The 23,695-nt window shown below is 32.1% G+C and overlaps 2 protein-coding genes and 1 long non-coding RNA gene across 6 annotated transcripts in view; all 3 read left to right on the top strand.

Annotated features, from left to right (window-relative positions):
- LOC124433873 overlaps positions 1-18,595 on the top strand; it is a 75,869-nt gene extending 57,274 nt beyond the window's left edge. The window contains exons 1-13 of one of the 4 annotated variants that reach the window (XM_046983741.1): positions 4,331-4,417; positions 4,599-4,700; positions 4,779-4,900; positions 5,088-5,296; positions 5,372-5,564; positions 6,055-6,149; positions 6,383-6,455; positions 7,121-7,342; positions 7,500-7,538; positions 7,732-7,866; positions 8,005-8,104; positions 8,326-8,547; positions 8,635-9,160. In XM_046983741.1, the coding sequence (XP_046839697.1) occupies positions 5,100-5,296; positions 5,372-5,564; positions 6,055-6,149; positions 6,383-6,455; positions 7,121-7,342; positions 7,500-7,538; positions 7,732-7,866; positions 8,005-8,104; positions 8,326-8,547; positions 8,635-8,957 (1,599 nt within the window). In that variant the 5' untranslated portion in view covers positions 4,331-4,417; positions 4,599-4,700; positions 4,779-4,900; positions 5,088-5,099 and the 3' untranslated portion in view covers positions 8,958-9,160. Of the gene's footprint in view, positions 1-4,330; positions 4,418-4,598; positions 4,701-4,778; positions 4,901-5,087; positions 5,297-5,371; positions 5,565-6,054; positions 6,150-6,382; positions 6,456-7,120; positions 7,343-7,499; positions 7,539-7,731; positions 7,867-8,004; positions 8,105-8,325; positions 8,548-8,634; positions 9,161-16,270; positions 16,377-17,574; positions 17,800-18,074 lie in introns of those variants that run through there. The other 3 variants (XM_046983744.1, XM_046983734.1, XM_046983717.1) reach the window with 3 other exon arrangements.
- On the top strand, positions 12,440-14,485 carry LOC124433955. The gene is made up of 7 exons (XM_046983828.1): positions 12,440-12,531; positions 12,702-12,849; positions 12,931-13,052; positions 13,260-13,468; positions 13,575-13,767; positions 13,838-13,932; positions 14,380-14,485. Exons 1-7 carry the CDS (start codon positions 12,469-12,471, stop codon positions 14,459-14,461), a joined length of 912 nt encoding a protein of 303 aa, XP_046839784.1. The 5' UTR covers positions 12,440-12,468; the 3' UTR covers positions 14,462-14,485.
- LOC124434016 lies at positions 15,258-16,093 on the top strand. Its single transcript, XR_006944682.1, has 3 exons — positions 15,258-15,477; positions 15,850-15,887; positions 15,981-16,093. It is a non-coding gene; the product is annotated as an uncharacterized LOC124434016 (long non-coding RNA).
- Positions 18,596-23,695: the final 5,100 nt, after the last annotated feature.

Here is a 23,695-nt window from a genome sequence, read left to right as displayed (position 1 = left end):
TTCCCTTGCCTCTTTTCTTGTCCTTCCATTCAGTTGTTTCTTTGCCCATTCATGATTTCATTCGGGCTAGATGTCCTGCCCACTTTCCTTTGGCTTTATTGGGGGCAGGACATCTAGCCCGAATGAAAAATCATGAATGGGCAAAGAAAACAACCGAATGTCAATATATCAATTTGTAAAAGATTTTCAAAAAATCCAAATGATTGTAGTTTAGTTTCTATCATTTTTATAAAAATTACTATAAAACGATCAAACATTCAATTCAGACAGTGAGCTGGACTATGTTAGTTCAGTTGGCTATCAGTCGAAATCCGTCAAACCAATCACAATAAAGCAAAAATTCAAATGAACCAATTGTAAGATAGCAATTGGACTCCTATACGTCCGGCCACCCTTATTATCAGTCGAGACCATTCCAGACTGTCCACTGATCTGGCTATTGACCAATAAAATAAGCGTTTTGACGTTCATAGACTCCTTTATCCGTCGAACCAGTCAAGCCACCCGCTTATCAGTCGGTTATTCCAGGTCAATTAAAATTCAACTGATCTGGTTACCAACGAGATATTCATTGGATTAGTCATTAGTTTTCAATAAAAAATAATGCGGGATTTTTATCACGAAGTAAATGCGATAAGAAAATAAGAATAATTAATGGAATTTTTAATTAATATGAATAGGTAATTTTTGAATTTCAAACATCAGTCGCGCGACGGATTTGACATACTCTAGATCCGCCCCTGCATACATGAGTAACACATACACGAGAGCCCTTGATTAACATTAACATAAATACTGAAACTAGTTAACCAGTCAAAAATATGTTAAATTTTGTTTGTTATTAATGCACTTCCTTTGAGAAATTAAAAATATGTTCATTTTTACTGTTATGGGGGCGTTTAATAAATGTTAGTGTCGGGTGTCTAGAGTAAACAAAGAATCGATGTTTTGAATTTTGATTATCTAATGTTAGTCCAGTTCATTCAAATAGTCAGCTTTGCGTCTCAAAACTTGTTTTAGACATGTCTGTGCAAAATAAAATGTGTATTTATATCGGTATGGCAACCCTATAAAATTGATCTTGGATTTATAGGAAAAACAACAAATTCGAAGAAGTGCTTGGCGAGTTTGTAAATTGCGAGTAATTTTACAGAACATTTCCACACCAGTTTTAACGTCGATGTCGGTACAAATATAACAGAGTGACGTATACATTATCCAGAATTATGGCTTATTTGCATGTGAAACAAATAGGAGTTTAGGTAAAAAATGAGTCCAACTCACGATAATGAGAGTGAGTGTGCACGATTAAGGCTGAGATAAAATTCATTTTCTGCCTATAGAATCGTTGCAATACACTTGACCGAATCTAAATAGGGAAAAACTAGTTGGAACGAAGTGGTTTCCAAAATATTCGTAATGTATTTTTTTGCCTCACTCTCGACTCCTTATTCTCACTCATGACATTTCACGTTCCATTTCAACAGTCGGCATGAACATTTAGACAAGACAAACTCGACGCTGTAATCACCTTAAAAGACAAAACTGAGAATATTTTTACGTTTTTACGATAAACTAGAAAATGCACTGTAAAGATGTAAATTTGACTGTAAAACTGAAATGTAATTTATTGACCAAGGGATAAATTGTCTTTTGTATCTGGGATAAATTGATTTAGTTACATCCATGTAAAATGATATGCTCAGTTTTGCTCATGGTAAAAACTTCATTTTAAGGACTGAATATTTGAATCAAAACGTGGTTTTTATGTATAACGTCACCGACAGAAAGACAGAAATATAAATCTTGAATGCTTTGTATGATCTTTGGATTGCTGGATCAATTTTGTAAAAATATGTTATTATGTACATTTCTTAACTATGATAATTCCTCTGTTTTTGAAAATGTATGTGTATAATAGACGTTTATATTATATGCATGACAAAAATTTAAACAAACTGTCTTAATTAATTTCTATTAGAATACACGTATTGAACGACGTAAATTGAAACATATGTCTTTAAGCTGATATATTTTACGTTTTACTTGTGAAATATGACACTATCACAAAACTAAATCCTGACTAAGATATTTCGTATACTTTTAGTTCTCATTTCTTGATGAGAACTAAATGCTGAAGCAACGGATAAATATTGGTTTTATACAATAAACATTCAATCATGTAGTCAAGTACATGTAAATAAAGTACTTATGGTGGTGGAGGTCGTGCAAAGACAATGAACTCAGTGGTTGTCTTGATTAATTGTATGCTTAAGAGTTGTCTTTTTGCAGATTGGCTTATACCTTAATCGCATGATCGAAACGATATCAACAAAAAGTTGTGCAACTTTACATATCTATAAATTTCATGCAGTATACATAGATTCACAACACGAATGATTATTTTTGATTTTGCTTTAATTTATAATTATTAGCGATACTGTTCATTTGCTGTCTACAGACAAAATTTTGTATTCACGAAATATTCGGTAGTGCAGCTTTGCATAAATAGTCAGATTTGCATCTCAAAACATGTAGAGATATGTTTATTTAAAACGAAATGTGTACTTATTTCGATATAGCAACTTTATAAAATTTGTCCAATTTATTGTGTTTTTGTGTGAAATTTGTGTTTTTCTGACTGCATTCATATAAATGCATGGGAAATCAATGAATTCGAAGAAGTGCTTGGTGAACTTTGTGAGTGATTTTGTACATTTCCACACCAATTTTAAGGTCGATGTTGGTACATTTATCAAAATATGTCATTGCATATGATTATGACTTTAATTTGCATGTGAAACAAAAGCAGTTTATCATTTAAGGGAAATGTGAGTGACAGATAGGAAAGACGGGGAAAATAACTTTTGCAGATTTATTTTTTTGTCAGACACACTATTTTAGACTGAGTGCATATGCAAGGTGAATGTTGAGTCAAAATTCACATTTTTTTAACCATAACTGAGCTACGTTTGATCGTGATGAAACTGATATTCTTTTCTTACGGAAGAGTCGAAGATTTACGATTGCCAACGATTAGTTGTAGAATCGTTGCAATAACTGCAACCAATACAATGTGTTGAAAAATGAGTCGAAACGCACAGGTTTCCAAAATATTTGTATTACACTCACTCTCGAATTCTTATTCTCACTCTTTCCATGTTCGACAATCAAATGTACATTAAGACATCTCGGCGCTATATCTGGCATTTATCTGCTTATTTAGCAGATAAAACTGGGAACACTTTTATACTAATCAACTGAACTCTGTTAAATTATATTAGAAAATGCACAGAAAACATGTAAATTTAACGGTGAAACTGGAAATAATTTGTCTAACGTAATCCAATGACCTAGTATCATATAATAAAGTGTCTGTAATTTTGTATCTGGGATAAAGTGACAGCCTGGTAAAATGATATGCTCAGTTTTGCTTATAGTAAAGAACATTATTTTAGGGACTGAATATTTGAATCAAAACGTGGTTTTCTTGTAAAACTTCACAGAAACGAAAACAGAAGTATGAATTTGAAATTTTTTGAAATCATCTTCAAATTTTACGATAAATTTTGTAAAAATGAAGTACAATGTATATTTTATTGATTATGTTAATTTCTCTTTGTTTGAATATGTCTGTGTACAAAACATTATATTAAGCATGCCAAAAATTTAAACATAATATCTTAATTTGTATTAGAATATGCGCATATTAAACAAACAAATGTCTTTAACCTGATATCTTTTACCTTTTTCTATGTGAAATATCATTATATTACAAAACTTATTTGCGTAAACTTTTAGTTCTCATAACTTAATTGATTGGTTTTATACGTTAAACATTCAATTATTAAGTACATGTAAATGAAAATAAGCTCCGTTTTTAAAGAACTGGTGTCTTTGATTAATTGCATGCTAAAAAGTTTTCTTCTGAAAGATTGACTATAATGCCTTCATCTCTTGATCAAAACGATATCAATAAAAATTCGTGCAAGTTTACAATACCCTATATCACAAAGATAAACTAAATATCGTGGAAACTTTCATACGTCTACAAATTCACAGTACAAAAAATTATACTCAATTATAAATAACTTGTATATGTTTGTATACAGTTTAATTTAAGTTTTAGTGCCTTGGTTGCTTTATCTCCATTTTAAACAATCGTTTATAGTTATGTTACCTGCTCAATAACAATAATATGTTTCAGTATACAATTGTCAATATTTGTCGACATGTATGTCATCATCTTTTTGTTATAGCGACATCCGTCTCAGCTTGAAAGGCATCAAAAAAGGAAGATACAATTCCAGAGCTTACAAAAACCTTTTAACGGCATTTCATAAGGAAGAAAAAAATAAAGAGCCCGTATTTTCTTCTCGTATTTCTCCTTGGAATCTCAGGAAAATCTCAGTCTACGGTAACAAAAACTGTTGTAACATTTTGTACGTGGATGTTACATCTATTTGATTTTTTCCTAATGGAAATGTAGCTAATGTCTATTGAAATGTGAATGGTAAAATGACATATTGCTTTTATTAAGCTACAAAGTAAAACTATACCAGCTGAGCAATGAAAAAAATTATTGAAATTCTTTATAGAAAATCAAGGTCGTTAAAGGAAACGACCCAGGACCATGTTCAAAAAAAAGCAATGGAGAGATGACGTTGGTTCGCGATCGACAAAACAAACCTAAATTCTTGGTGTGTATGTTACAAACTTTGGATTTGTACATTTAGTTCAAAAAAATAATACATGAATTACGTAAAACCATTTCTCAGGTTCTAGTTCTCCAGGAGAGTTTTTCAGCCCAGTATACGACTGCTCAACCATATTGGATAAAGATCCAAGAGCTAAAGATGGATTTTATTGGATAACACTTGGAGAAAAGAAACCGAAAAAGGTAAATATATGAGATCAATGCGATGTTCACTAATCATGTAGCAACATATAGTATCTTTATGAATTGTAATCTTCCAGAAAAATCAAGAACTCGTTTTTCAATCGTTTTTGATTGCCTTTCAAAATCTATTGTTGATTGTAGATGTGAACGAATTTTTAAAATTCCAGTGAGATTATTTTCATTAAAGGTTTATTGTGATATGACAACTGATGGTGGTGGGTTCATGTTGATTGGTCGAAAAAATACATCCGTTACATGGACAGTACCATCAAACAACAACCCAGTGGAACCATCTGGCGAACCTCATTGGATAAGTTCATTAGGAGAGGCACCGATGGTTGATTTTAGAGTTCAAATAGCCACTAAAGATGATTTTAAGGCAACTAAAGCTCATTGGTATAAAAATGATCTCTTTTGGGAGTATTAATTTTTCATAGCAAAGCATATTTTAGTCGATGTCTTTTATTTCAGGTTTTACAGATTTCGAAATCCACGAAAATTAAAAAATCTGATGATCTACAACAAAGGAGGCTGTAAAAAATCATCACCTGGGATTGGTGACGTTAAGTTTGTAAAAGATCTGTTGACTGATAACGTTGTGACAACAAGTTTTCGTTGCTCAAAATTTGGAGTTGCACACAATAAAAGAACACAATTTGGATGGGTATGAAATTGTTGGGTTTATATTAATGATATGAATTTTGAGATAATTGTGTTATTTCCAGTGACGGATCAGTCAGTAGGCTAAGTAGGCAGAAGACAGACCCGAGCTTTTGAGAGGCCCGTTGTATCTAGTAGACATGATTAGTTTTCAGTTTTTGCCATTATGGACTAGTTAAATGTTCTTAGTTTAGTCCATTTATGGTGTTAAATATCGTACGATCTACTGTTCAAATGCAAGGTAATCAAAACTCGTGAAGTAGTGGGTTTTGCCAGTTTTAACTTTAAATTTATTCCTTATTGTTGATACTATGAGTTACAAAAACAAGCTGGGAAATGCAAGGTAAAGGAGCGTAAAGAACGCAAATAGTATACGGAACGTAGTGGAAGAAATAGATATCCAATTAAACTACAACAACTTTGTCCTTGCCTACAGGCCTAGTAATTAATAATTAATTCGCCACTGGTTATATCTTTCCTTTTTGTGATTGTAGGTAAAAATGAACGATTGTTTAAGCAGACCCTGTCCCTCGGGGTTTGCTTTTCATCACAAATATCAAATTCAAACAGACTATTCTGGAGCATTCAGGTGACAACTTTTTGCTAATGGCAATTCTCATCGCAAGATGTAATAAAAGTAAAAGTAGCTAGAAATTAGAAGCCAATTTCAATGAAATAAAGAGCTAGTTATAGTAAAGTCTAAGTACACTCACTTAAAAACAGTCAACAAAATTTGATTTTAACATTGCTAAAAATTTAGCTACATTTATTAAAAAAGTTTGAATAAAAAATTAACTTTCATATACATTATTTAAAATTCAGCTACAGTACGATAAATCCAATTTCTGGTGTGAACTTCGGAGCGACGGCATTGGTTGGCTGTGACAATGGAAAGGTTTCTATTTTACTTTATGAATTATTTATTTCGTTAACAAAGTTGAAGCTGTGTCTGTTTATAATAAAGTGTGGTATAAGGATTAAATAAAACAAAGGACAGCATGTAAATACTTTGAAAATTATAGCTATACACTGCACCATTGTACCTACATGACTAAGCGTCAAATCCGAGTTACGCTTAAACTATGTCTATTGCTAACCAATCCATATATAAAACAAATTCTAATACGAATACGATAATCTTTGTCCGTTTTCATCTTTTAAAACTTTTATATTAAAGAAATTTATTACGAATCATCAACTAGCTATTACAAAGTGCACAATAGTTTCAGAACAATTACATGAACAATTAGATACATTAATATTTCGTTGAGGTATTTTTCAGAATCAAAAGATTTCTTGAGTTTATAAGCACCTTTAGCTTTTCTTTCCTTTAACTTTGTTGAGTATGCTCATTCCATTCCTCAGTAAAAGACTTAATTTATATGTACATAAGCAATGTTTACTTTCCTGTTTTCTTTATTAAGTATTATAAAAACAACTTAAAATGCCCTTTTATACGTACAAAATACGTGTTCTTGCAGCTTCAACAGCTACATTACAAAATTAAAATGAAGAACGCAAAGGATAGCACTTATTATTGGAAAATTTTGTTTTATATAGTGCTGTGGGTGTTATAGTCCTAAGAATGGAAAAAGCAATTATTGCTTTAAAGAATGTGAGGCAAAGAATGGCGGAACAATTAAGAAAAATGTGTTCACTTGGTTTTGGGTGCGTTCTCGTATTCCTACAAGAAAATGGAGGAATTGTATGGATTACAAAGTCATAGAAAATGGAACTGCTGTGTGGTACAAGCTACTGGGTAGTAACGAAGTACCTGTGAAAGTATGTTGTTTGTGTAATAGTTGTCATTAATTGATGAATTTTTGATGTTATTAAAGAGGGAAGACAACATAGAAATTGTGGAAGAATTAAATATATTGGTATTTCAATTAGCTACTATCTTTCAGAACTATACTAAACTTTCCTTATACATTTACAGGGTCGTTGTACAAAAGATAAACCATTGTTTTATGAAGGAGTAAGTGATTTGTTTTGTGACACAGAAGTATAATAATACTTTGTCAGTTCTTTTGAACTTTTCAAGTGAGTGGACTCAACAGTAGCTATATGATTTACTTGTTGAAATGCTCATCAATGTAGTTTTCTTTGGACCATCTAAATATGATGTTGATTTTTACTTAGCTACTTACATTACCTCTTTACTTTAACAGATGATTGTTGTACCAGATAATATCACCATGAAAAAAGTTCCAAATATTGAAGGAATGATTATTTATCGTAAAGACAAAAATAAACTTTATGTTCAAGAGGACAAGCAACTTAAGGCATTGGCTGAAGAAAAAAAGGTAAAAAATCTTGACGAGTTGTACGAATCAGAGCAAGGAAATTCAAAAATTCAACTAACCACAACGAGTACTTATACGTCACCACTTTGATAGATATTTTTTATCATGCATCAACATTTTCAAAACTAATATTTGTAGATTCTAGAAACACTGAACAAAGATATATCTAAGATTGAGAATGAAGTGAAAACTATCAATATTACTTTGGGCAGAAGAAAATTTTCTTCGTTGCTTTCTCGTACGTATTTTTTATCTAAAGTTTTCTGTTTGTTAATTAAAGAAAAAGTGATTAAATCAACAGAAAAAACTACCTGATGTCGTATGTATACAAGTATATTATTTTTTTCTTAAAATAAAAGAACTCAGCGTGCTATTTTTTTCAATTAATTGACACTGGTCCAACTTACTTTACGGAAACAAAATTTCAATAAATAATTCCTAAGTTAAAAATACATTTAGGTGATATATCGGCTTCAACGATACTCAAAAGAGAGCCAGCAAGGTTTTTGAAACAGTTAAAGAGTTGGTTTTCATTCAGTAAATTGACTTGTTGTTGGAGAACTTCCATTGATGGATGGGATTCGAGAATTTTCCACTCAAGATGTGACAATCGAGGAAAAACAATAACTTTAGTTAAAGTTGGGAAATACATCTTTAGTGGATATTCAACGATTAATTGGGGTATTAAGTTTTAAAATAATTCAGTGTGTGCTTACAATGGCCAATTGGTAAAAGTTCTGTGAGAATCTAAAAAAATATTGTTTATAGGTTCAAGTTGTTATCGAAGCAGTTCCAGTACTTACTTGTTCTCACTTCGTAACAAAGACAATTTGAGTCCATTTATATCAGCCGTCTATCGCAACAGCGGCTCGGCCATTTGTGCTTCCGCTACCTATGGACCAACGTTTGGAGGAGGACATGACCTCTACATTCGAAACAACGCTAATAAGTACAAAAATTCCTACACCAACTTTGGATATACTTATCGTCCTCCATCTGGTTACAACTATGGCAGTAGTAACACCCAAGCTCTTCTTGCAGGTTCATACTACTTTACACCTGATGAAGTTGAAGTTTATTATTATGCTTAACGTTTCACGTGAACTTCACCTGACTTTCAGCATTGTTGCCAATTCAGCAACGTATGATGTAATGTTTGAGTGGATTTGTTGTATTTTCATGTCATATATCATAACGTTTTCTTGAACTTTTGTTATATATCGTTCATAACTTTTCTCGTTTTTTGGTTTTCTCTCAATATATGTAATAGAAATAAAAGATTTTCATAAAGATATTACTTATTTTTATTTTTTAAGCCCCTTATCTGTGGGTGCGTTGAGATCGGGTGAGGAATCCGGGTAGTGCCGATGCTCCGATGCCAGTTTCTCCTCGTCAAATGTAATGCACAGACCTCCTCAAAAACATAAACCTTGCTACGCTCTTGCTTATTTGACTTTTTTCTGAAATGACTTCTCGTCTTCTTCAATCAAAATTTGAAACACTATCAGCTCACACAAGTATCGGTGAGAATTTGTTGTATATAAACTACTCAATGTAAAACGACTTTACTTGCTGTTATTTTTTGACTAACAAATAGTTGTAAAGTTACATCTCATAGTGGTACTCCGACAGCAACTGGTATGGTTGAACTAAGTTTTACTGATCACAACTTAAGGAATGCTCTTGAGCTCAGATTATTTTCATATCAAGCAAGAGGAATGGTCCAAATGGCATTGCTTTATTAATGATGATAAGCATGTAGTTGTAGCATAATTAACATGAGTTGCAACTCGAAATATTTTCCACAAAAATTATCATTATTTATATGCTGCATACAACACTAATACGGTAGTCATCAATATAAATGTACGAAAAAGATAAAACCTTTAGTTCAATCTTCTTAGTCACCTAAGCACAGCAAACGTTGAGCGTTCATTTTACTGATATGGGGGCGTTAAATAAATATCAAGTGTCGCGTGTCTAGAGTAAACAAAGAAACAATGATTTATTTCCAATGTTATAGACCTGTTCGTTCAAGCAGGCTTTCTATTGGGAAGCTTCGTTTTCACGAAATATTCGGCAAAGCAGCTTTACAGGTATGGCTTTGCGTCTTGTAACATGTAATAGAAATGTCTACACAAAATGAAATATGTATTAATACCAATATAGCAACCTTATCATAATTGTCTTATTGTGTTTTTGTGTGAAGTTTGTGGTTGTTTGACTGTATCCATGGATGTATAAGAAAAACAACAAATTCAAAGAAGTGCTTGGTAAACTTTGTGAGAACTTTGTAAAACTTTGCCAAACCAGTTTTAACGGCGATGTCGGTACAAATATGACAAGTGACATTACCTAGGATTATGACTTATTTGCATATGAAACGAAAGTAGCTTGTCATCTAAGGGAAAAGTGAGTGACAGATAGGAAAGAGGGGAAAATTACTCTTCAGATATATCTTGTGCCAAACACACCATAATATGAGTAAGTGTGCACGGTTAATGCTGAGTTAGAATTGACTTTTTCAAATCATAACTGGTCAAGGTACGTCTGATAGTGATATTTTTATACATACCAAAAAGTTGAAGACTTACGAGTTACGATTGCCAACGATTAGTTATAGAATCGTTGCAATGAGCGTTACAGAATCTCCATGTTGAAAAACGAGATGAAACAAAAAGGTTTCTGACATATTTTTAATGAATACTAAAAATGACACCTATTTTCTATTTTCGATAGTCAATGTACATTTAGACAAACTTGAGACTACATGACTAATTTTTGTTGTAAATGTTAAAACGCTAATAAGCTAAACTCTGTTAAAGATAAACTAGAAAATTTACCAAAAGGATGTGAATTCGACAGTGAAACTGCAAATAATTTGAGCTGTGCACTTTAATCACCTAGAATAAAGTATCTGTAATTTTGTATCTGTCATAAATTGACTTTGTGACAGCATGGTAAATTAATATGCTCAGTATTGCTTGTGTTTTTCTGTCGGTCAAAAAATATTATTTTAGGGAAATATTTGAATTAAAACGTGGTTTCTATTATATACAACTTCATCGGCAGGCTAAGACTGAAATATAAATTTGGAATGCTTTGAAATGATCTTTGAATTGTTGGATAAATTCCATAAAAACAACTTATTGTGTAAATTATGAGATAATGTGCTTAAATTTTTGCCATGTTTAATATAAACGTCTTGTACCCAGACATTTTCAAACACAGAGGAATTAACATAATCAATAAAATTTTGTCTTTAAACGTGCATTGAACATTTAAGTACATGTAAATGAAACACTTATTGTTGTGGAGGCTCTGATGTTGATGTACAAAGTACAGTGGCTGATCTAGGGTAAGTCAGAAACATTACTGAAAATATAATTCCAGTTTAAAATACTTTGGACTGAATCCTATTGGGAGAATTTTAGTGTTAAATATTTTTTGGCAATATTTAACCAACAGCGTTGTTAAAAACGGCTGACGAATTTAAAATGAGCTTCTGTAACTTATTTTGACCTACCCTAGAGGTCCCCTACTTTAAACAACAAAGCAGTTTTTATGAAGAACTGCTTCCCTTGATTAATTGCATGCTAAAGAGTTGTCGGGACGGTCGAATGCTGAAAAAATAAGTTATTATGCATATTTCTCTTCATGCATTTTGAAAAATGTCTGGTGCAAGACATTTATACTAAGCATGACAAAAATTAAAACATATTAACTACATCTTAATGCATGGAATATATATTGAACAAACATATGACTTTTACAATTAACCTGATATCTCTTACTATTTTTTATGAAATATCACATTGCCACAGAAAACTGAATACGACGTAAAAATTTTTTATTCGTCATGATTTGATGAGAGAAATGCTGAAGCCACTAAAAGATGTCATTTTTCTCATTAAATATTCAAGCATTTAGTTGAGTACATGTAAATGAGGAACTTGCTGTTGTAGTGCTCTGTTGTAAGTGTACAAACACTGTAGACAATGATGTATTTTTCACAAAGAACTGGTCTCCTCGATTAATTGCATGCTAAAAAGTTTTCTTTTTCCAGTTTGGCTTATGTCTTGATTGCTTGATCGAAACGATATCATTAAAAATATGTGCAAAAACTTTACATACCCATATATTGCAAAGACAAACTAAACATCATGGAAAGTTTAAAACTAGTACAAATTCACAATGCGATAATTCGCATACTTCACAAAATTAAAATAGTCGTATTTAAATTTACTTTTATTGACGTTACTGTTTATAGTTATTGTCTGCAGATTAATATTTGTGATGAATAAGTTCGCTGACATCAACTTCACAAATCACAATTATATTCAATTGCAAATAACTTGTATCCAGTTTATTTTAAGTTTTAACATCTTGGTTGCTCTATCTTTGTTTTAAATAATCGTATAATTACACTATACCTGCTTAATAATAATTATTTGTCTCAGCATACAAAAATCAATGTTTGTGGACATGAATGTCATAACATTTTGTTATGACGATTTCCGTTTCAGCTTGGAAGGTAACAAAAAGGAAGGTGCAATCCAGAGCACACAAAACTTCATAACGGCATTTCATAAAGAAGAAAAAATGAAGAGCCCGTATCTTCTTCTCGTAATTCTACTTGGAATCTCAGAAAAATCTCAGTCTTCGGTAACAATTAGGATTCTACAGTGACAATTTTTCACGTACATCTATTTGATTTTTTCCTAATGTAATGTATATTGAAATGAGAATGGGAAAATGACATATATTGTCTTCATTGAACTACAAAGTAAAGTTAAGTAGAAAAATCCAAAAATTTTTGTCGAAATTCTCTTTAGAAAATCAAGGTAATTAAAGGAAACAACCCAGGACCATGTTTAAAAAATAGCAGTGGAGAGATATCGTTGGTTCGTGATCGACAGAACGAACCTAAAATTTTGATATGTTCAAAAGTTAACGGCGTTTTTAGATGGAGAACATTGGACGGTAGTTATAGCTTTCCAAAGTTTGGGTCGCTACTTTAAGGTCAACACAATGATGCCTAAATTATACACTATTAATTATTAGGTTCTAGTTCTCCAGGAGAGTTTTTTAGCCCAGTATACGACTGCTCAACAATATTGGATAAAGATCCAAAAGCGAAAAACGGATTTTATTGGATAACACTTGGAGAAAAGAAGCCGAAAAAGGTAAACTAAAGTTCAGTGCGATGTTGACAGATCATGTAGCAACATAAAGTATTTTTTAAAGTCATTTTTCGAAGTAATAGTAATTTTTCAGAATCAAAATCTACTTGTCTAGTTTTTCTCGCTTATTTATAAATAAAGTTTCCAAATATTTTGTCGGCTGTGGTCATGAATATTTTTATATTTCAATGAGATTATTTTCATACAAAGGTTTATTGTGATATGATGACTGATGGTGGTGGGTTCATGTTGATTGGTCGGAAAAATTCATCCGTTACATGGACAGTACCATCTAACAGCAAGACAGTGGAACCATTTGGTAAACCTCATTGGATAAGTTCATTAGGAGAGGCTCCGATGGTTGATTTTAGAGTACAAATGGCCACTAAAGATGATTTTAAGGCAACAAAGGCTCATTGGTAAAATTTGCACCTCTAACTTGTATCAAAATGAATCGTTTCATCATCATTCTTAGTTTTTCATTATTAATAAAGTTTTTTTTTAATAAAATTTTATTTAATGAAGGTATTACAGATTTAAGAGTGCAAGAAAATTGAAAAATTTGATGTTATCCAAGACAGGGGGATGTGGGGGAACTTCAGCAGGAATTGGTGACGTTAAGTTAGTGAAAGATCTTATTACTGGAAATGTTGTAACAACAAGTTTTTGCTGCTCTAAATTTGGATTGGCTTACAATGAAAAAATGAAATTTGGATGGGTGGGTCTTTTTAAATGTTTATTAACATGTGGATGTCAATACTAGTCTTAATACTTTTGTCGATTTGCAGGCAAATATGAATTATTGCTTGACTAAACCCTGTCGTCGAGGATTTGCTTTTCATGACAAAGTTTCATTTCAAACTGACTATTCTGGATCATTTAGGTGAGAAATTGTAATTTTTCCTTTTGCAGTACTTTTGTTATTCACAAGAATACACATACACAACATTTATGAGCTTAGTAAATGATTATTATTGAAACGTGCAGATGAGCGCATGATATTATCATTTTTCAGAGAATGAAAATAAAAATGAGTAAGAAAAATTGTTAATTGAAGCTTATGTACTTGTCTTTATACTATTTTTGTGATACAAAAATTTTATCACGGTTATCACCTGCGGGATTAAACTTTAATTTTAACACGAACAAATGACACAATAACCTTCAGTGATTGAGGAGATGAATCTCTATTGAATCTTATTTTAGTAGAATGACACTGGGAAGACTGTGTAGCCTTTAATGTTATTAAATAGCCTTATATATCTTTATGAAGATAGTGATTTTGACGTAGAGGTTGTTATTTCTTAACATTATTTAATAATTAATATAGCTACAGTGCAAAAGATAACATTTCTGGTATAGATTTTGGAGCGACGGCATTGGTTGGCTGTGACAGCGGAAAGGTTGTTTAGTTTTGTTCATTTTTGTTTACTTATCTTGGCAGTTTTATGTTTTATTTTGCAGTTTGTTTATAAAAATACAGAAAATCGAGCATACGTTCTTTAAAGTGTCAAACAATAGGCATGAACTGCAATAGTTTGTAATTATTTCTATCTGCACTGTGTAAAATGTTCAAACTTTTTTTAGTAGTGGACCCAAGGTAAGTCACAAAACACTACAGTAGATAATTTGACGTCGAAATACCGTAATGTATAATTGCCTTTTGTTAGAAATAACTGAAAAATATTTTAGAAACAAAATTGAACAAACAGGATTATTTTTAAAAACTTTGAATTTTAAATATTGCTAGTGCGATTCATTCTGACTTCCCCTCATCCTCCACCAGCTTTTTACTCACTTTGTCGAAATATAAGGCCATAAAACGCTAAAAATAAGAATTAAGAGCTAATTTTCCTGTCACGCTTGACGTTTCTTAAGTTTTTTGGAAATTAAAACATTGTTCCAAAGCATGAATTTATAATTCGACAAAAAAGCTTGCCAAAACAATGAAAGATTCATGAAATATGCTTACCGTATAAATTTTTTTCTCAAAACTCTTCTATATTAAACTCCTTATAGCACAGATTAAAATTAACTAATCAAATGAAAAAAATTCACTGTTAAATATTTTTCCATTACCAAATAGTGAAAAATTTATTCTTTATTTATCTTTGATTGTTTATATTGATTATTACTGATTATGTAACTATAATATAAGACTTTATCTGAGATACATGCAATATATTTAATATCATACCACATCACGTTATGTGTGATGTTATGGTCCAAAAATGGCAAGAAGAACTATTGTTATAATAATTGTCAGGCAAAAAATGGTGGAAATATTACAAAAAATGTTTATACATGGTTTTGGGTTCGTTCACGTATTCCTAAGAAAATATGGAATAAGTGTATGGATTATAAAGTGATGGAAAATGGCGCTTTCGTGTGGTACAAAATCATTGGGGACAATGAACTTCCAACAAAAGTATGTTTTATACAGTTATTCAAATTGATGATGAATAATTTTAATTAACGTTTTGAAATTTGCTGCTACACAAAAATGCGATGATTCTGCGATATCAGTATTTCTTAAATTACCTCTAGCTCTTATGTAAAGTAAGTATGTTAAAATTGGAAAAGAAAATGTATAGCCCTTTTCTCAGTCTTATGTAGAAATTTTTAATTAGTCTCAGTGCTTTATAATTTTTTATGATATTGTAAAAGGATGTTTTTGCTCGAGCTGATCACTCATTGATCAATATTTTATTCATAATACATTATAACATTGAATAATTATATCAAGCTTAACAATTGTAGAATCATCCATAGCTACAAATATCAAATTTTACATTTTTAGGGTCGCTGTGAAAAGAGAAACCTTTACTTTATCAAGGAGTAAATGCGTAACTTCATCACTTCTTTTATACCTCTTATGAATTCCATTTGTGTTTTATAATGCATTTTCAAATTGATTTCTGATTTAAATAGATGATTGTTGTACCAGATAATGAAACTGCAAAGAAGATTCCAAAATTGAAGGGATGATTATTTATCGTGAAGATAAAGAGAAACTTTATGTCCAAGGAAATAAGCAGTTAAAACATTGGCTGACGAGAAAAGGTAAATGATTTTAATGCTATTTGAATACTTCGGCAATGTTATGCTTAGTAAAAGAAATGAAAGTAAAATTTTAAGAGTTTTGAAAATGTGATTCTGCATGAATGATACACTTTTTCATTCTTTTTCATAACTTTCCGTGATAATTTTTTATTGTTCAGGTTCTAAAGATGCTAGACAAAGATGTATCAAACCTTGAAAGTGAAGTAGACTATTTAAATAAAACTTTGGACAGCAAATTTCGTTTGGTGTTTTCCCTCGTTTCTCGTAAGTATTTCTTTCAATCATTGAAGCTCTATTGAATTGTTTCATTTTTTTTGGAAATGATTGTGTAGTATGATTTTAGCCATCAGATATTACACCCTAGGCTTTCTACAGCTTAAATGCCTACGATATCTAAGTCGTTCCTTTAAGCGATACATTTACTATCCACACGTTTATTAAGAGTGTTAATTTCTTACATGACCAGTGGCAGTGCCAAGGGGAGCATAGAGGAGCATTTCTCCCACTAATTTTTTTGCTTTCCCCCCGTTTGCTCAACCATATCTTTTCAACAATGTGTATAGTTAGTTTATAATTTTACACAGGGACGCCGGAACGTCAATATTGTGGGAGAGCAAATATTCATATGTGGGTGTTTTGCCTGATTACATTCTTTAGAAATCAATTGTATTTTAAAAGCTGTGACTATGAATGTATAAATATTTGTTTCCTCATTTATCCACGCTCTGGCATCTCTGGTTTTATATGAATTTTTCCATAGTGATGAAATTACATCAAAGAGCTCCTTCATGCGTTCCATTCACACTTGAATTACGCTTTCCAGCGGTTTCTGCATCTTTACTTTTGATCTCTGAGAGCAAAATGGGCAACAAAATTTGCAAATGGAAATGATATTTTCTGAACTTCTTAAAGTCGCTAGAATTTCCATTAGTCTTCCAATAATTACTGCTGGCTTCGAAAGGACTTTTAGGCAGTTCAAACTGATAAAGAACCATCTAAGAACGACAGTAGCAAATTGAAGACGTACACATTTTTCAATTATCAGCATTCATAGGAAACAAGCGATGAACATTGATTTATAATTAGTTGTTGACTAGTTTATTTACAAGTTTCCAAACAGCTTGTTTTTTTAAAGTGACACTTTAAACAGTTAGTAGAAAGTTTTACGATTAGGAGTATTTTCGCTTTGTCGTGGAATTGGTTGTGTTATATCGTCTAAATATCGCGTTATATCTTGTAAATTTGATGTTAACCATACTTTTATTGGATGTTTAACCATATTATTGTAGCTAACTTGAATCTACGAAATCGGACACAGTCTTGTCCCCTTCCCCTTCCAAGCATCTCTTTGATTCTCAATCACTCAATACGCAATTGAAGGGCAAAGTGATGTACATGACTCTTAAAATTACAATTTTCTGTCCACAATATTTCTGAAATATTTACAAACAATATTTCATAGGTGAAATTTCAACTTCAACAATTCTAAAAGGAGAACCAAAAAACTTTCTAAAGCAATTAAAGCAATGGTTTTCATTCAGTAAATTGAAATGCTGTTGGAGAGCCACTTCTGATGGATGGAATGCTAGAATTTTCCACTCAAAATGTGACTATCGAGGAAAAACTATAACTTTAGTTAAAGTAGGAAAATTCATCTTTGGTGGATATTCAACACATAATTGGGGTGGTAAGTTTTCAAGACTAAATCAGTATTTAGCTTTTTTTTGCAATGCAAATGATTTGTCTTTGTTTTAAAACTTTTTACTAACCATACATGGAGGTGGGAAATTGCATTGAAGTTAAATGTGTGGTTCTTGTGCTGAAATTTCATGAATCAGTTACATTCGATTGGAAGCAAAAATATCAAATGTTCAAATTGCAACGGAAATAGTTATGAAAATAGGTTTTATAACTACTATAGTTTTAAATTAATAAGTTAAGTAAATTTATTTATATTTATAGGTTCAAGTCGTTATCACAGCAGTTCCGGTAATTACATCTTCTCCTTTCGTAACAAAGACAATTTGAGTCCATTTAGATCAGCCATCTATCAAAACAGCTACCAGGCCATCTATACTAACCCTAGCTATGGACCAACTTTTGGAGGACATGACATATATATAGCAAACAACGCAAACAAAAACAAAAATTCCTACACGAATTTAGGAGACACCTATCGTCCTCCATCTGGTTACAGTTATGGCTATAGTAACACCCAAGCTCTTCTTGCAGGTTCATATTATTTTACACCTGATGAAGTTGAAGTTTATTATTATCTTTAACATTTCACGTTAACTTCACGTGATCTCCAGTATTATCGTCAATTTAGCCACGTATGCCATGTAATGTTTAAATAGAATTTGTATATCGGCTGCCAGTTGTAGTTGACAGTGGTTATTTCATATATCATAATGACATAATTATATTTTGTTACAATTTGTCATATTTTTAGATAATTTACTATTAAACATTTTATTTTTGTCTTTTGCTTTTTTGTCAGTTTGCATAAATAAATAATTTTCAACAGATGTTCTATTTGCAAAATACTTTTTAGACTTAAGTTAGGTAAAATCAAAAGGTAGGCAGTAAAACTAGATAGTAAATGCTTTATATCAAAGAATGTGAAGTCGATGAGCTCTGTCATAACCCCAATATCATAAGTAACACACATAAAGAAAATAAAGACGTTATCCCGGTAAAAATTATCTCCAAAAATCACACTTCTACCCAAAATAGGCCGTTCAAGAGAGTACTCTCTGTTGAACGAGTCTCTTTGTTGTAAACCTGCGTTGTGACATAGTTTGAGAATTGAATTGATTGAATTGCAAAACAGTTATAACTTCCAAACCATTCTCCCTTACTATTTGCAAATATCGTCTTTCTGTTTTTGTCAAGGGTCGGTTTATTTAAGGAACAGCGTTAATTTGTAGTTGTGGCTCATCTTTTAGAATAATATGCTCCTCAAACAACTTCAGAACAACCATCACACACGGCCATGGTATTTTTTGTTGTTTGGTATGGAGCTAATGCAAGTGCAGTTGTAATTGCTTCCTTCAGTTTCTCAAATGTCTGCTGCTGCTCGCTTGTCCATTAAAATTTTTCCTTTTAACGCAATAGCCGTCCGAGAATCGTGGTACTTATTTATTTTGACAAATATGCAACCATCTGTAGAAATGACCTCAGTTCTTCAGTTCAGCGCATGTTTTTGCGGCGTGAATGTTTTCAGAGGGAGAGGGAGGCTTTGTTCCCTCGCCAGTGAACGATTGACTGTGCAATTCGAGTTTTGGTTAGTTTTTTCTAACTGGCTTTGAGATTTTCTGGTGGCTCACCAAATTCTCATCACTCAATGTTTGTTAATTTGTCGATTGAAATTTTTTCTCCACCCCATTTCCCCACACTGATATATATATAAAGACTGGATAACGCAACCTAATTCTGGTGCCTAGAAAATTTTAAAGCCAATTTTTGACAACGGTGGCCATATTAGACAGTCCACTTCTAGTATATATTTTATAATGAATTTTTCTTGGAATATGCATTTTTGTTACTTTCTCATTCCAAAATCATGCCAAATCTTTTTTTATGATATTTTAAAAACGGGAGAAGATTTCTATATGAAATTTAGCAAATTTGAATTTTCGCTCAAAACCGTTCTTTTACAGTCTTGTCATTATAATAATTTTTCTTTGTCCCAAGAGTGAAACAAATGATCCAAAATAAATGCCAGAGTAGCAGTTTGTTATATAAAACGTATATAAAAACTGAAAAAGTGGACAGTCCAATATGGCTGCCTCCGGGTTCAATTCAAGCACTAAGCTGCGTTATCCAGTTTTATACATATCAGTGGTTTTCCTTCGGAATCCTTTCTTATGATTTCATCCGTTTGAGTTTTGTTGCTTTACAGTGCTGAGTGTTTGACTGAGTCTGAGGATTCTGAATCCAATACTTTCGACACTTCCGACCTTGAACGACTTACCTTGGCAAAATGATTACGTTTGCTTCACGACATACAAAAATATCTGCACGATATTTGAAATGATAACACACGGTTACTTTTTGTAGCGCGTGCATGTTATGGTTACTGTTTGTTACTGCGGATAATCGTTTGGTTGTTTTTTTTTATGATCAAATCGTTGAATGCGTCCGACTTTGTGCTCAATGACTTGCTTCGACTCAATTTCTTTTGCTTGTTATCGAATTTCCACATCGAGTGTCGAATTTTTTAGCATTTCCTGCCTATGCCTTGATTCTAACGCTATTATTTATCACTATTTTAGTTAAATGGTCTCGTGTGGCTTCGTTTTTCTTTTCGAAACTTAGAAAAGGGTGCTTTTTGTAGCCATTAGCCATTGGCACGGGGTAGTTGGGTGCTGCTATATCGAGTATTTTAGAAAACTTAGAAAACTTAGAAAAGGGTGCTTTTTGTAGCCATTAGCCATTGGCACGGGGTGGTTGGTTGCTATATCGAGTATGAGAGCTCCATGTTCGAAGCACTAGGCAAGTCCAAATCACAAACTTGAAAGTAACGCTTGACGTAAGTTTATTTGTTGGATATTTGTTGCAGCAAAATGTTCGCTAATAGCTTGGTGAATTTTCTTCAAGATACTCTAAGAACTCTATACTTCTACAATTTAAATTAACCTGTCTACGCGTGCCTGACATCATCAAACTATACACAAATAATATTTTTTATCTTTAGACTCTTCTGACCAACATTTTCTTGTTGCTATTTGAAAAATGTCCGCTTCTGATGCATCATACACTATTCACAATACAAACAAACGCTGTTTGACTTCCAGGTCAAGAGAGTAACTTAATGTCACTTTTGCCTTTTGATTTTTACAGTTTCTTTTCTCGTCTTAATTCTACGGTTGTTGACATTGAACGATCTACATTACTACTACTAGAGCTAGTAGAAGAGCCGTTGGACATTGGTACAAAATAAATAGATTGTCTAAATTCTGTACGCCCAGGTTGAGTCACGAAAATGACCCACAATTGTTTAGTAGCTAGTTTTATATTGAAAACATAAAAGTTAATAAGCTCATACAAAGTTTACAATCAATGATAAGCAATAGAAAGTTTAACTCAGTACTTATTCTTGAATAATTAATATGTAACCGGCCAGATCTTTTACCAATCGTTACATAAAGTTTGTCATTTTTTGTCTCTATGAATATCATTGTGAGCTAGTGTTTACACAACAGTGTATGACCAACACATTCCATGCATACAAACTTAAAAAAATTTATAGAAAGGTGCAAATTGCTTTAGACTTTAGTCGTTGTAGCTATATCACCTTCACGTGTTACACTTAAAAATAGTTTTATCATCCTTCTCTTTATAAATTCCTCGAAAAGGGGAGTACGAACGAGCACAACACACATGGGCGCACCGAGAAGTTTCCTGATGCTCTAACAGGCCAGTCCGCCTCTAAACAGTCTCGTAGACATTTTAGTTGAAATTAATTTAATTTTATAAAATTATAATTAACATCCACAAAATGGTGTTTTCAATGACAATTTACAAGGGTATGATGAAAAGTTTACAGATTTTTAATCTACAGTACCAAAACTAATTTAAATAAATGCTTGACCGTGATTGCATCGTCAAAATACAGTCTCACTTCTTTTCACTTCGTGGTTAAATCGTGGGCTTCGCACAAAACACGCAAGACGAAACAAACCACTCGTTTATAGCTCCTCGGCAGAGGCTTAGTCCAAGCAATTGCACGCAGCTTTCACGCGCAGCTAGGTTAGGCTTTGAGAAGAGGCTGGTCAAAATGAGAAAAGAGGCAAACAAAATCATTCAAAATCTTCGAGCTTGTTGTTTAAATAAATCTTCCATATGCAGCGTGATTTTTGTTCTATGTCCTGTAGATTGCAACCATGAATAAGGGTCATAAAAATTTTGTTAATATATGGCAGGAAACGCAAAGAAAAATTGTCACATAAACGTTGAAGTAAAGTTTGCTGCACGTACACGGGGCCATTTGTCACAAATCTTTTTTTAAATAGGTATTTGCGAATGTCATAGAAAATTTGTTCGTCTTTTAAGGAGCTAAATTCTTTGTATAAGAAGAGTACTTATTATGTACATTATTATATAACAATGTATGCGTTCAAGACATTTATATGCATGATGAGAAAATTTAATGCACAAGATGTTTCATATTTGATGTATAAGATCAGAAATATATGGCCACGAACTAATTAACACTTAACTTGATATGTTTTGAGTTTTTCCTTTTGAAACTAAACCTTATTCCAGTGTCGCAAAATGAATAAATCTTTACTAAAAGTGAACATTTTACTTGTGTTAACTTGACTCTTAATGTGTAAATTGCTGAAGCTACTGAAATTACTGATAAATGATTGGTTTCATGCATCAAAGATTCAATCGTTATGAAGTACACGCAAATGAAATGTTTATTTGTCAGTGTGAAAATTAGCTACAGTACGACAAATCCAATTTCTGCTATGGAGTTTGGAGCGACGGCATTGGTTGGATGTGATAACATGAAGGTTTTACTTTACTTTGTGCATTATTTTATTTTAATAAACAAGTATAAGCTGTGCAACTGAATTACAAAGTGTAGTATGTGGAGACGCAAAACAGCGTGTAATACTTTCAAAATAGTTTACACTGCACTATTTTACCTCAATGGCTCAAGCCCAGTTTTTACTTGCGACATAAGCATAAAGACAAACAAAGACAAAAGAAAATACAAATAAGGGCAATGAAGTGACACAAGTATCAGCTAAACATTAGCATAAGCACAGCAACTTGACATAAGCATGAGGTAGAACAAAAACAAATTGAAAAGAAAATCCTTTTTCTTTTATTTCCTCCAGTCTCTGGAGCGATAAAAGCTGGAGCACAAGCGATAAAACAAAGCTTTGTTTTATCGCTTGTGCTTATGTTACTAGTGAAAATCTTAAGCAGCGAAATGACCAAATCCTTCTCACGTTTGAACATTGCTCACTAATCTATAAATTAAAACAAATGCTAATTTGATAATCTTTCTTTTGTCATCTTTTCTACAACAATTGTATGTTTATAACTCGAGCAATGCTTATGAACATTATAAGCAAAGCTTAATTTCCTTTCTTATTAAATATTCTGAATACAATTAAAATGCACTTCTTACGTTTAATTTAAAATAAACAACATACAGGTTATCACTTCTTATTGAAAAATTTTCCTTTTATGTAGTGCTGTGGGTGTTATGGTCCTAAGAATGGAAAAAACAGTTATTGTTTTCAATAATGTTAGGCAAAGAATGGTGGAACAACTAAGAAAAATGTTTATACATGGTTTTGAGTGCGTTCTCGTATTCCTAGAAGAATGTGGAGGAATTGTATGGATTACAAAGTCATAGAAAATGGAAATGCTGTGTGATACAAGTTACTGGGTAGTAATGAAGTACCTGTGAAAGTATGTTGTTTGTGTAACAGTTGTCATGGAATTAATGATTTATTTACGATGCCATTTGAGAGAAAAAGACTATGTAAAAATTGTGCAAGAACTTATAATAAATTGGTTTTCAATTAGCTAACATCTTCAGAACTAATAAATTATCT

The sequence above is a fragment of the Xenia sp. Carnegie-2017 genome, unplaced genomic scaffold (assembly GCF_021976095.1).
Source record: "Xenia sp. Carnegie-2017 unplaced genomic scaffold, XeniaSp_v1 HiC_scaffold_1, whole genome shotgun sequence".
Classification (NCBI taxonomy): Eukaryota; Metazoa; Cnidaria; class Anthozoa; order Malacalcyonacea; family Xeniidae; genus Xenia; species Xenia sp. Carnegie-2017.
Note: the sequence above shows the minus strand (reverse complement) of the source record. Positions and strands in the feature narration are given on the sequence as shown.

What these genes read in the sequence shown, in the direction of transcription:
- LOC124433955 (XM_046983828.1), top strand. Translation starts at nt 12,469, where the DNA reads ATGAAGAGCCCGTATCTTCTTCTCGTAATTCTACTTGGAATCTCAGAA. An exon ending in GAGAAAAGAAGCCGAAAAAG is followed by an intron (nt 13,053 to 13,259) that starts GTAAACTAAAGT and finishes TTTCATACAAAG; the next exon opens with GTTTATTGTGATATGATGAC. An exon ending in GACTATTCTGGATCATTTAG is followed by an intron (nt 13,933 to 14,379) that starts GTGAGAAATTGT and finishes TAATTAATATAG; the next exon opens with CTACAGTGCAAAAGATAACA.